Source organism: Anabas testudineus, chromosome 10 (assembly GCF_900324465.2).
Source record: "Anabas testudineus chromosome 10, fAnaTes1.2, whole genome shotgun sequence".
Classification (NCBI taxonomy): domain Eukaryota; kingdom Metazoa; phylum Chordata; class Actinopteri; order Anabantiformes; family Anabantidae; genus Anabas; species Anabas testudineus.
In genome coordinates this window covers 21146392-21158107 of record NC_046619.1, presented here as the reverse complement: position 1 = coordinate 21158107, position 11716 = coordinate 21146392, and the positions used below count along the sequence as shown (strand labels likewise).

Here is an 11716-nt window from a genome sequence, read left to right as displayed (position 1 = left end):
AATCGGGCAGTTAAAGACTCTGGAGAGTTTTAATCATTTCCCAATTTCACATAAAACAAATATAAAAAAGTAGAGCGCTCTGTAGATTCAGAATCAGTCAGAGCCGGCCTGAACTCTCCCCTCCTATGATCATTCCTCTGGCTTCGTCTGGACGTAGACAGTTGATACAGCTTTAAAAAGAGCCATTCATAAGAATATGAGCTGGATGTAAAAAGAAACAAAAACTGAAAATCAAGCCAAAAGTAAATACAATTGAAATTACAAAAAGGAACACTAAAGGAAATTTCTGACTCATTTGTCTTCCTACTTTGAAAACAGCCGCTAACATGTTGAACACTGGCACCGAACATGAAACAGGTAAATAAAAAACTGTAATGAAGAGATTCTTGATGCAAGAGCTGGTAGTTTCTCATGTGTAGGTTTAGCACAGGTGCTGTCTGAACACAGGTACACATTTAATTCAATTTGTGTCAGTGTGCGTGTGTGTGTGTGTCTTAGAGCTGCAGAGCGCAGAACTGCTGGTACACAGCCAGGATGTGGTGATCGAGTTCGGCCGTGAACAGCAGGTTCTCCAGGGTTCCCATGTACTGCTGGATGGTCACGTGATGCTGCAGAGAGAGGAGAGAGCACGTCATCGAGCGGAAACACCGCAACGTATTACTCTGGTGTGTGTGTATGTGTGTGATGATTTTACCATGAGGAAAATCTGCTGCAGTCGCTCGATACAGTTTTTGTACCAGGGTGTGCTGATGTCGACGCTGCCGGTCTCACAACGGACCAGATGCTCCGTCAACAGCATGATGAAACGCTGACAGAGTAAGAATTAAAAACAAGCACATGTGAGTTAAAGCTGCAGCTCGGAACAGTCACTGTCTGAATCGATTTTTAGTAACTTTTGTTTTCAACCCCAACATTTATTTGTCTATAAATAACTGAAGCTTCTAACATCACATGTGTCTTTTTTTCTCTTCTCAGTCTTTGTGATTTGCCTAAAAACCGAGCAGCTGACTTTGCTTTGGGCTCAGCACCTGAGGCTGAACCACACATTCACATCTAGGATCTGCGACCACTCCATGCCGTACCAGTGTGTTCTGAGGATCTAAACAGAACTAAATAAACTGTGACTATGTACCTGGAAGATGACGAGGAAGAGATTCTTTTGTTCACTTTGAGCCGACTCCACTTTCTCCTGTAGCCTCTCAATCTGCTCCTCCAGCTGACCCTCCTCATCCTCGCTGTTCTTGTCCATGTCCTCGTCGTCACCACTGTCCCTCTGTTGGCAGACAAACACAAACACAAACAATATACCCCTTCTTACCTCATCCTTACTGAATTAATAATGTCAATGATGAAAAACAGTTACCCTCTTATGCTGCTGTTTCTCCAGCTTGTCCTTGGCCTCCTCCAACTCCTTCTGGATCTTCTGGACATGTTTGTTCATCTTTCTGATGGTTGAGTGCAGGATCTCCCAGATGTAAAGTCTAGACAGAGGGTGTTTCATTTTTTACTTCATAGAGGCAGATAGACAGGAAACATTGTACTCCAGATACACAACGGACATCTTCATGGGATCCATTTTAAAACTTTAGCACTTGTTGATGTCTCACCTGGTGAATTCGTGAGCCATGTCCTGAGAGAAGAGCCAGTTGGCAACAGCAGCACAGTCCACGATCTGTGTCCGAACCATTTTGTCCACTAACACTGCAATCATCTGTCACGCAGCAAAGACATGTTACGTTAATTGAACATTTCACATGTACTTTTAAAACACTTTTTAAAACACATTCACACTGTACCTGCGGGTGGTTCCTCCACACTTCATATATCACTTTGAGGATGTGCAGCTTCCCCTCGTCACTGTCAGTCAGGGTCTTCAGGATTTCATGAAACCTGGATGAATCAGACTCAGGTGAGGCCAGAAAGTCTGGATTGAATCAAAACTTTTACCGTGTTCCAGACGTTGCATATTAAACTCGTATGTTGTAGATCAACTGCATTTTAGTTTGTTATATGTGAGAGAAGAAAAAACACCTACTTGCCGAGGGCACTGAAGGAGTGGCTGAAAGATTTGGCTGCGAGATGAAGAAGAGTCTGCAGGAACACATCAATCTTCAGAGGGTTGAAGCTCTCCCCCTCATCTGGAAAAAATACAAAGGAACAAAAGAAAAGTAGAGAGAATGTAATCGATGATCGATTGAATCTCAAACCATCTAACTCCTGATGTCATCCCTTATTCCTCTCTGATCCTCCATCAACGTGTGAAATTTGTGGATTTAATCTGATAGGGTTGATAGTGAAGAACTGTTAGAAACACTGAAATGCCACTGAAGCAAAAGAAAATGTGATGCTCACCATCATCATCCTCCTGGTTGGGGTTGGGCACTTCTTTGAGGATGGTCAGGATCTCCTCGTTGGACGCTCGGTTCTTGATGGCGTTTGAAACAGTGATGGAGACTGGGTATCCTGGTAACGACGCTGTGAGATGGGAGAGGCATTTTCTTCAAGTAGTATTCTAGACTCGAAACCTTTTACAGTATCATTAAATAAGTTGTATAGTAATTTATGGTAAAGCAGAAGAAATTGTTTCCTTACAAGCGCTCTCATCAATATATTTGTAAATGAAGATGGGATCCGCAGGGATAAGGCCAGAGAAGGTTGGAGGGACGATGTCCACTATCCGCTGATGGTACGAAAGTCTGCAGGGAGAAGGCAAGTTTCAGATTGGAAGAAAAACTAGAACATGATTTTGTTATTATACTCACAGTTTTGTACGTTAAACTTTGGAGGTAAACTTAGTACGTAATAAAGTAAAGGACACAATCCGACTTCCATAAGCAATAGAAGAGATACCTTCAAATACCATTTCATCATCCTGTTCATCACCCGACTCCAAAGCTTTTCAGGTTTTTACTTTGCTTCACACGACCAGAAAAAGAATTACACTTCAACTTATAGAAGACATGGATGACGCTTCAATACCTCATGCACTTCTCCAGAACTTCTTTGACAAACTTGGGTTTGGGTTTCTCAGGATCCACAGTCAAGCAGTCAGCCCTTTACAGAGGACACACGAGCACACGGTCAACAGTTTGAACAGTGAATATGTCCAATAAGAACCGTCTGTGTCCATCACAGATCACTCACCAGTCATCCCAGCTCCATCGAAACTGGAAGTTGCTCAAGTGATGAGAAAACCAATTGATTAGCCTGGAAACACAAAGGGTGGTGTTAGACCAGAGACAGTTCTAAGAAGCTCTTGTCCAGTAAGAGTAAATGTGTTGTGAGGTTACCTGTCTATACAGGTGGTGTTCATGGTGTCCAGCCTCATGTAAAGCATCTCGGTGGCTTGGGCCAACTAACAGTCAGTTGTTAAGGAAAAGTTTATTTTCTGTTTAGGACTGAAACTTTAAGGCTCAGTTCTCAGATCAGGTTGTGAACGAAGCTCAGAAATTTTAAGGGCGGTGGTGAAGAACCAACTTGTCTTAAATGATACAAACAACAAAAGGATACAACTTGAGGCAAAGATCCCGGCTGCAGTTTGCAGAGTTCAATAAGCAGTGCGGTGTACATGACGTCAATGTGAGGTGGGGAGGGCAGCTGGAAAAGTTCTCCAAAGATCACCTTGGAGAAAAAAAAAGATCAACTTTATATTTTGTACAAGCCTTTAATATTTGTCCTGTTTATCAGCATGGAAAACAAAACTGTACCTCCACAATGTGGTAGTTGAGTGGGATCTTATTTTTCCCTGGGTAGCTGAGTAACTGGGCTGCGCTGAAAGGTTAAACACACACAAAAAGATAAGCACTTAAGGATTTGGATTCAGATGTACACTCTGAGCGAGATGGCTACCCACCATGTTTTTCTCTCTCTCCAGTGAGTCTTGATGATACAGTGCAGGTTTTCTTCTATGACAAATCTCTCCACAGAATGACTGCCAGGCATAACGGGACCCTGAGGACAGAAGAGAAACGTTTGTGAACTTACAGCAGAAAAAAATAAAAACAAACCTCAATTGTTAATCAGGTAAGTATCTATAATACTGTGTATTACACCCAACTGTACAGTTACAGACTTCTCCTATCAAAGGCAAAGTCAAACCACATCTGTAACATACCTCTGGGGCATCTGTGTAGTCAAACATACGGAAGACGACCCGGGGCATGGGATACTGGGCATCGGGCATGTGGCCGGGTGGAGTGAAGGGGGGCAGGTTGTGCTGCAGGGCCTCACACAGCACGCTGTCGAAGGCAATGTAAGGACGAAGGATGTGACGCTCCTGCCAGCGGTCTTTCTTTAGCTTCTGAATCTGGGCCCAAAGGCAGTCCAGGTACTGTGAGGAGGATAAAAGAAAGGTCACTACGAAGTTCTGTACCAGCACAGTGCAGGCCAAGCAAGACATCCTACTAGTGCAGAGCAGTGGTGCGCTGCGTTTCCCTCACCTCCTCTTGTGGATGAGGTTTCTCAGCTGTCCACACCTGCAGCATCGGAACATGAGTCTTTACTCGCCTCCTGAAAAATACAACGAGTAGTGATGTAAGAATAAGCTGACGAGACAGGAGCGGTCAAGGTACGGACCTCTTTCAATCTTTAAGAATCAGGCAGATGAAAATAGAAATATAGTAAGACAGCAGCAGAGAAAACAGCTGACAGCAGAACACTTACTTGAGGTAACCTTCAATCTGACTGAGGAGTCGGTCCATCTCAACATCCTTCTTCTCATAAAGCTCCTTACCGACCCAGGGCAGACAGGACAGAACAACGTACACAAACCAGTCTGACCGAACCTGACGACACAAAGACCACATAGAATATCTTAATGCTTAATGTCTAAAACTAGAAATCCATCAAAAACAGAAGAACTGAAGTTGAATTATAAAACCATTAATCTCATCCACATGCAGGGTCACATTTGTATGACAGCTCAACGCTCTACCTACTTGTGGTACATCCTCCTCTTGAGTAACACTGACAAAGTTTTCAAACATGGCCACCATAGACGGAGCAGCAATTACATGGCAGTTCACCAAGTCAGACAAGAATCGCACCTACAAAAAAAAGTCATTAAAAAAACAGCAATATACCAGAGTTTTTCAGACCAATATGTCAGTTGCTAATAAAACATCAGCATACCAAATACACAGCTTCATTGTACAAGTTGTTTTTCAACGTCTCCTTCAGTTGTCTGATCATAGCCTCGACAAACTCGCCCCCAAAGTTGTAGTTTCTGGCATTGAGGAGGCCAACTAGTGTAGTATACACAGTCAACTTCTCAGGCAGGAGGCGAGCACTGTTGACAAAAGACAAACCAGTGAGAAATCATATTCAGAGCCTGATCATCTCTACAGTGATCCAAGTAAGAACTGGTGTGAACTTACACAGAACATAAAATGCGCAGGATTTTGTTTTTGTAGTTTGGAAGATCTGCCTCCAAAACACCTGCGAGGCCCTCCAAGTTACTCTCCAGGGATGATGTACTCTGTAAGAAATATGAAGTCAAAAAGGTTTGGTGATTTCCTTTAGAGCCAAAGCAGAGTGATCACTGTGTGACAGAGCAGAAGTGATTAGTTCATCTGCAGAAAACTGGTTCTGATTCTAAACTAAATCTCTGGTTTCAGCTTGACAGATATCTGTTTGTATTCATCCTCTATGATAAACTGAATGTTTTTTTATTTCGGACTGTTAGACAAAACAAGTTAGGTCACCTTGTTCTGGAGAAAAACAGACATTTTTCAACTTTCATAGACAAAATGATTCAGCAATCAATTAAACCAACAATCGACATATTAAATGCTAATAAAAATCCGATGCAGTGCTTGTTGAAAGTACAACAGAATGAGCAAGAACTATATTGCCAGAGGTGACCGAGGGTTTCACCTTTTCTCCCACACGACATATCAGTGACTCCAGACGATCTTCAATCTCAATGGGCTCTGATGTTCTCCTCCTTTTGTGGGCCTGACCTCCTGGAAGGATAAAAGAGTAAGACAATCACCACAGAGGGAGTGAAGCAGAAAACGTGAGTTCAGAGGTCAAGGGCAGCTTTGAAGGGGAACATCTACCCTAAACTAGACAATGCAGTAAAACAGAGTACATGTTAATGTGCGCTTCTCTTAATCTGCAAAACAATTACATGTACTCTTTCACATATCCAAAGCCACCACAAGTAGATAAAACACACCCCATGATCAACGTGGGGATCAGTGTCTTTCCTAAGACACTTTGACAAGTGGACAAATTCAATAACTCAAGTTTAAAAAACAAGACTGATGAACTGTGTCCCATATTAAAATCGCATAAAAATAAAATGTTTTTATTGCCAGAACCAACAGAAGGAACACAGAGTCCCAAATCCGTTTAACGCTAAATGTTTAACTGTGAGCACCTGAGTGATCGTCTTAAGACAGACTTGATAAACTGTGAACTCATCCTTTAACCCTGTCCATTTTAACCTATGTTTGAGATGTTGGTTAGCTTTAGTCAGTATTAACAGTTACATTTTATACAGACGTTTGCATGTATTTGCATGATTTACTCGGTTACCGCCCCCATGTAAACTAAAAGCAGTTAGCCCAGCAGCTAACGGGGAAGGAGCACTGGTTAATTCTTCTACCGCTGCTCCTCGCGTTAACCTACGACAATGGAATTAAATAATAACCGATATGAACTGTTTGTATTTTGGGGGATAACGCTGACAAGACCCAACCTGACCTTGTAAGATCGCGTTGGTTTATCAGTGAACATGCACGAATGCACCAAGCCAAAGATTAACGTTCCCCAAAACACGCTAACGTTAGCTAGCCACGACTCGTTAGCCTAACGTCTGAATTAGTTACACATGTAACGTCCACTTACCGTCATTCTCGTCGCTGTGTCGTCTCCTGGACATGTTTCTCGCCGCTTCGCTACAAATGTAATGAGACTGAAGGAGAAGGTGAGTTTGAAACTAAATTAGAACTAGGTTAAACAAGCTTCTAGATTATTCAACCTGGCCGCTACTTGTGCAGAAAAATAAAAGCGGTCTGATTCAAGTGAAGCACATCCGGTGCTGTCAGGGGTCAACCGGAAGGTGCAGCGTCTTTTTTGTCCGATGTTACGTGGTACACGTTGGGGGCAGATATGTAAAATGTATATGTTGTAATTTTTACGACTTTATATTTAATGTTAGACAATATTAGGTCCATATTTAATAACATAATGCCACGAAGATACGCTTATCATGCATGTTCAAACCACAAAGTAGTGGTTACCTCTTTCTAATTGTTTTTTTACAAGTCTTAGAACTTGGCTAGTTGTTTGTTTGTTAGCTAACCAACGTTAGCTCTGAGCGATAATACTATAAAAGAGGTTTACAACCATGGAATCGGATATTATTCCTTGCTCTGAGTTTATAAACTTGGAACTCGACACGTTAACATCTAACGTTAATGGATTAACGTTAAAACAGGAGAAACAACTTTCTGCCTCACAAAGAAGGTACTACAGCTTCTGCAGGAGGAAGGTGAGTGTCAACAGAAACATTGACTGGTGCATGACCAATATTGTTTTAATCTGTGTTCACCTACGAAAACGGGGTTAATCCTGAGAAGTAAATCAATAACTTATGGTACATTATACACAACAGCTAAAATCATATACACAGTGTTTCTTAAGCTTTAATTGAAACCGAAGTTAGAAACATGTGTTAATTGAAACACACAAGCTTTGTAACATTTAAATCCCTTGATTCTTCTGTCTTCTTCAGTCATTTGCTGCCTTTGTGGCATCCAAGACAGAGGGCAGTCAGGAGGAAGGAAGCAGGTCCTGGTGCTGTTGTGGGCAGAGCTTCAATGAACACTCTGCTATTCACAAACATGTTGCCAGGACTCATGATGCTGAAATAAAGCAGCTCACACAGGCCACATATGAGCATCTGCTAATCCAACTGGAAGAAGAACCTGGAATGCAGCAGCAGACTGAGCATGAGCTCAAGCCAGTGGACATTTCTGCATGGATACCAGATATGAGTCACATCTCTGAAGATGGACTCCAGATGTACTGGTCAAGTTTAGATTTTTCTCTCTGCCTTTGATTACATTTCAGATTTAAGTAACATGAATACTAGTGTCTCTCAATGATGTTCTTCTCCTGCTTTTTTTAGGGGTCCAGGACAAGTTCTTCTGTATTATTGCTACTGTCAAGTGGAGGATCCTCATGTCATCTGTGCTTGGCAGAAAGCTTTGTGTGAGAAACTCCACTTAACTGGCAAGGTGATTGAATTAGAATATATTTATACCAGGATTAAATACAGACTTTAAACCATTTTCAAAAATGGAAAGAAAACAAATATAGTTGTTTGTAAACCAGTTTTTATTGTTCATTTAAAATCTGTATTGTACAGGTCAGGGTGGCGACAGAAGGTATTAATGGAACAGTTGGTGGCACTAAGGTGGCCACTGATATTTACATTGATGCAATGCGTTCACATCCTGTCTTCAAGATGGATAAAGAGGATTTTAAGGTCAGAATCAAACATGACTTTTAGAATATATAGATATACTTTTACCACATTACATATATTAAAGAGTGCATATTGTTTGTACATGGGTGCTGTGCATGAATATGGCCATTTTTTATTCGCTGGGTAGACACAGAGATTTAAATAATCTAAAAATAAATGTGCTCTTTATTATTACTAGTGCACATTCTGTTTAAATTAATTACAGACAAGGATCAAAATACCTGTCAACAGGTGCAGAAGTCTCATTGAGAGTTACAGAAATCTGCTGCTACACATATGTAATTGTCCTGTGTGTGTTCATTCAGACGAGTGATGGTGGTGCAGAGTGTTTCACAGATCTGAGGGTCGGCGTTTATAAGGAAATCGTTCCAATGGGAGTGGATCCTGATGTGATCTCCTACAAATTGGCAGGTATTGCTTGTTTTTCCTTCTATAACATTTCTTTATTCTTTTTATTTTTGCTATTACCACTTAGAATGTGTCCTCCTTTTAATATCACAAGTTTTACCTTGTATTGATGTGTTTATTTTAATGTGAGTTTCTGTTTTGTGACATTGATACTGTGGTGTGTGAAGGTTGTTGTCAGAGTTTGAAATCTGTCTTGTCTCTCAGGAATTCATTTGGAGCCTGAAGAGTTTCATAGAGAAGTGGAGGCTCTTTTGTCTGAAGGGGATTTATGCAATGACACCATCCTCCTTGACTGTCGTAACTTTTATGAGAGTAAAATTGTAAGTGCTTTATTAGTGTTCTGCAAATCTTTACGTTGAATAGGTTCTATAGGCAAAATTATTGATCAAAGTCTGATCATTTATTTATATGAAGTCATTTATTGTTTTATACACTAGCTACTTGTTGAGGAAGAAGGCCAGTTAGAACAGCTAGTTAGAACAGAAGGAAAAGGGATATTATCCACACAGTTATCAATAGGACAGAAAGCCAGCTTGCATTGTTTTAATATCTAAATGGTTATTATTTTATTTGCTTCTGCAGGGGCAGTTTACTCAGTGTCTGGCCCCAAACATCCGTAAATTCAGCTACTTCCCAGACTACGTGGACCAAAACCTGGAACTGTTTAGAGATAAGAAGGTTCTGATGTACTGCACAGGAGGAATCCGCTGTGAGCGCGGCTCTGCCTACCTGCGCTCCAAGGTAAGTTGATTTTTATTCATTTATGTTTGGTGTATGCTTTACAGGGAGAGCTGTTAAGTCATGTCTTTGTGTAATTTCTTTGTCACACCAAAAGAGTAAATGAATATGGAACAGCTCTAAAAGATGGAACCTATATTTTTGTCTACGTTTGGCCCCTACATCTCCCTGTCCTTCTTGTAGGATGTCTGTAAAGAGATTTACCAGCTAAAAGGTGGAATCCATAAGTACCTGGAGCGCTTCCCAGATGGTTTCTATCGAGGGAAGCTTTTCGTCTTCGATGAGCGCTACACCATATCCTCCAACGATGATGTAATTTCAGGTTGGTGTTTTAACAAGTGTTACCATGTTTAAAAAAAAAAACCCAAATCCTTTTAGCCGTATCTAAAACACAAAAAAAAAAAATTACATGTTGTTAAATATAAATAGGTCTGGTTCTCTGTTCAGACTGCAGATACTGTGGCCGTCCATGGGACCATTATGAACTCTGTTCCACCAAGTTCTGTTGCCAGCTGGTTCTGTCCTGTCCCAGCTGCAGACTGGAAGGACACACCGCCTGCTGTTCCACCTGCCAGACCAAGGGACAAGCTCAGAGCGAGGCAACCTCCGACTCGCCACGACACAAAGAGGAGTGCGAGTGCACTGATGGACGTCCTAGAATCCCTCAGGATGTTTAGTGATAGATAGATTAGGGTTGGACATCACTTCTTGCAGACACATTAAAAAACTTGTGCAGGGATAAAGGTCAGAATGTACAACTACAAATAGTGAAAGCCTCCAGTATATTTTAAAATAATTAATTTTTATTACACTGTCTGAACGTTGGGAATTAAGTCACATGGTTTAAGTCTGAACACACAGTTCAGAATCAGTCCATATATCTGATATTGGATTATAAAACGTCTTTTATTGTGAAAATGTACAAATCCACAAGTTTTAACTGAATACCCAATCAGTGAGGAACTCTCAGGAGATATAGACAGCTTACTGTGTGTGGGAGTTTGTATAAAAATTGGATTTTATCTATATTTTTTAATTGTATGTTTTATTTTCCCTAAATTGTAGCTGTTTCACAAAGTACTAAGTAATCTGGCATTATGCTGCACAAAAAGTGTAAATGCAAAAATACACCCAGTTTTTGTGCCCTTTAAACCAAAGCAGGCTCTAGAGACTGCAGGTGTTGCTCAAACCCTTCAAAACCACAAGCAGCAACGCATTGGTGTGATGCATTGGGATGACACACATTTGTGAAGGTGTTCAACAAGACGTGTTAATTGTGTCAGAACGAAAAAAAAAAAAACGAAAACATGCAAAAACGCAGAAGTGCAGTGCACGTTTTGAATAAAAGAAGTTACAGAAGCACAGTTTCACCTTCGTTTTCAATAACAAATACTTGATTTTTTTTTTTATTAGTGGAGCAATAATAAAGCTGCTGCAGGGCTGCTACTTAAGATGAAACATTAATTTCCAGAAGTCATGGTGGCTACAGTTTGTGCTGTGTGTTGAGGTGTTTCATCCCTCTGGCTTTTTTATATTTTGTCTCCTTTTGTGCAAATAGACAAACAATAACAATAACACAAAGCTACTGACCCTCCTTGGTTTTAATGATGTGGCTAATTGGTGTGTTTTTGTTAAGTAAATGAAAAAAATCTTCTTTTTCTTTCAGCTGTTCCCTTTCAGGAGTCCCACAGGAAATCATCTGTCTCCATTTAACCCTGTCCTCTTCATCCTCTTCTCTCACACATACCAACCTCATGTTCTCTCTCACTACATCCATAAATCTCCTCTTTGGTCTCCTCCTCACCTCCTATCTGGCAGCTCTAAACTCAGAATCTGTTTACTGATATGCTCACAATCTCTCCTCTGAACGTGTCCAAACCACCTCAATCTGTCCTCTCTGTCTTTTTCCAAAACATCTGACGTGTCCCTCTGATGGACTCATTCCTGATCCTGTCCATCCTCGTCACTCCCAAAGAACCTCAACACCTCCAGCTCTGCCACTGTCTCTGAGCCTTACAGCATCATTGGTCTCACCACCGTCTTGAACACTTTTCCTTTCATTCTTGCTGATCC

At 41.0% G+C, this 11716-nt stretch overlaps 2 protein-coding genes across 2 annotated transcripts; one reads left to right on the top strand and one right to left on the bottom strand.

Annotated features, from left to right (window-relative positions):
- Positions 1–10: 10 nt before the first annotated feature.
- LOC113160234 (nuclear cap-binding protein subunit 1) lies at positions 11–7025 on the bottom strand. Its single transcript, XM_026357381.1, has 23 exons — positions 6853–7025; positions 5875–5963; positions 5376–5476; positions 5131–5287; positions 4938–5045; positions 4663–4784; positions 4440–4509; positions 4115–4330; positions 3854–3951; positions 3708–3771; positions 3511–3621; positions 3291–3355; positions 3145–3207; positions 2980–3054; positions 2593–2696; positions 2353–2475; positions 2036–2138; positions 1797–1890; positions 1608–1711; positions 1364–1481; positions 1133–1273; positions 695–808; positions 11–608 (listed from the first exon to the last, which is right to left on the bottom strand). The coding sequence occupies exons 1-23, from the start codon at positions 6884–6886 to the stop codon at positions 495–497; spliced, it is 2388 nt and encodes a 795-aa protein (XP_026213166.1). The 5' UTR covers positions 6887–7025; the 3' UTR covers positions 11–494.
- A 96-nt stretch (positions 7026–7121) lies between these two features.
- LOC113160236 (thiosulfate sulfurtransferase/rhodanese-like domain-containing protein 2) lies at positions 7122–10943 on the top strand. The gene is made up of 9 exons (XM_026357384.1): positions 7122–7498; positions 7742–8031; positions 8138–8246; positions 8378–8497; positions 8803–8908; positions 9110–9225; positions 9488–9646; positions 9827–9965; positions 10091–10943. The coding sequence occupies exons 1-9, from the start codon at positions 7355–7357 to the stop codon at positions 10318–10320; spliced, it is 1413 nt and encodes a 470-aa protein (XP_026213169.1). The 5' UTR covers positions 7122–7354; the 3' UTR covers positions 10321–10943.
- Positions 10944–11716: the final 773 nt, after the last annotated feature.

Bases quoted from the DNA above. Each gene is read 5' to 3' on its own strand.
- LOC113160236 (XM_026357384.1), top strand. From the start codon at position 7,355: ATGGAATCGGATATTATTCCTTGCTCTGAGTTTATAAACTTGGAACTC. The intron at 8,247-8,377 runs GTGATTGAATTA...TGTATTGTACAG, and splicing joins AACTCCACTTAACTGGCAAG to GTCAGGGTGGCGACAGAAGG. The intron at 9,226-9,487 runs GTAAGTGCTTTA...TTGCTTCTGCAG, and splicing joins ACTTTTATGAGAGTAAAATT to GGGCAGTTTACTCAGTGTCT.
- LOC113160234 (XM_026357381.1), bottom strand. From the start codon at position 6,886: ATGTCCAGGAGACGACACAGCGACGAGAATGACG. The intron at 4,785-4,937 runs GTAGGTAGAGCG...TTGTGTCGTCAG, and splicing joins AAGAGGAGGATGTACCACAA to GTTCGGTCAGACTGGTTTGT. The intron at 1,482-1,607 runs GTGAGACATCAA...CCCTCTGTCTAG, and splicing joins ATGGCTCACGAATTCACCAG to ACTTTACATCTGGGAGATCC.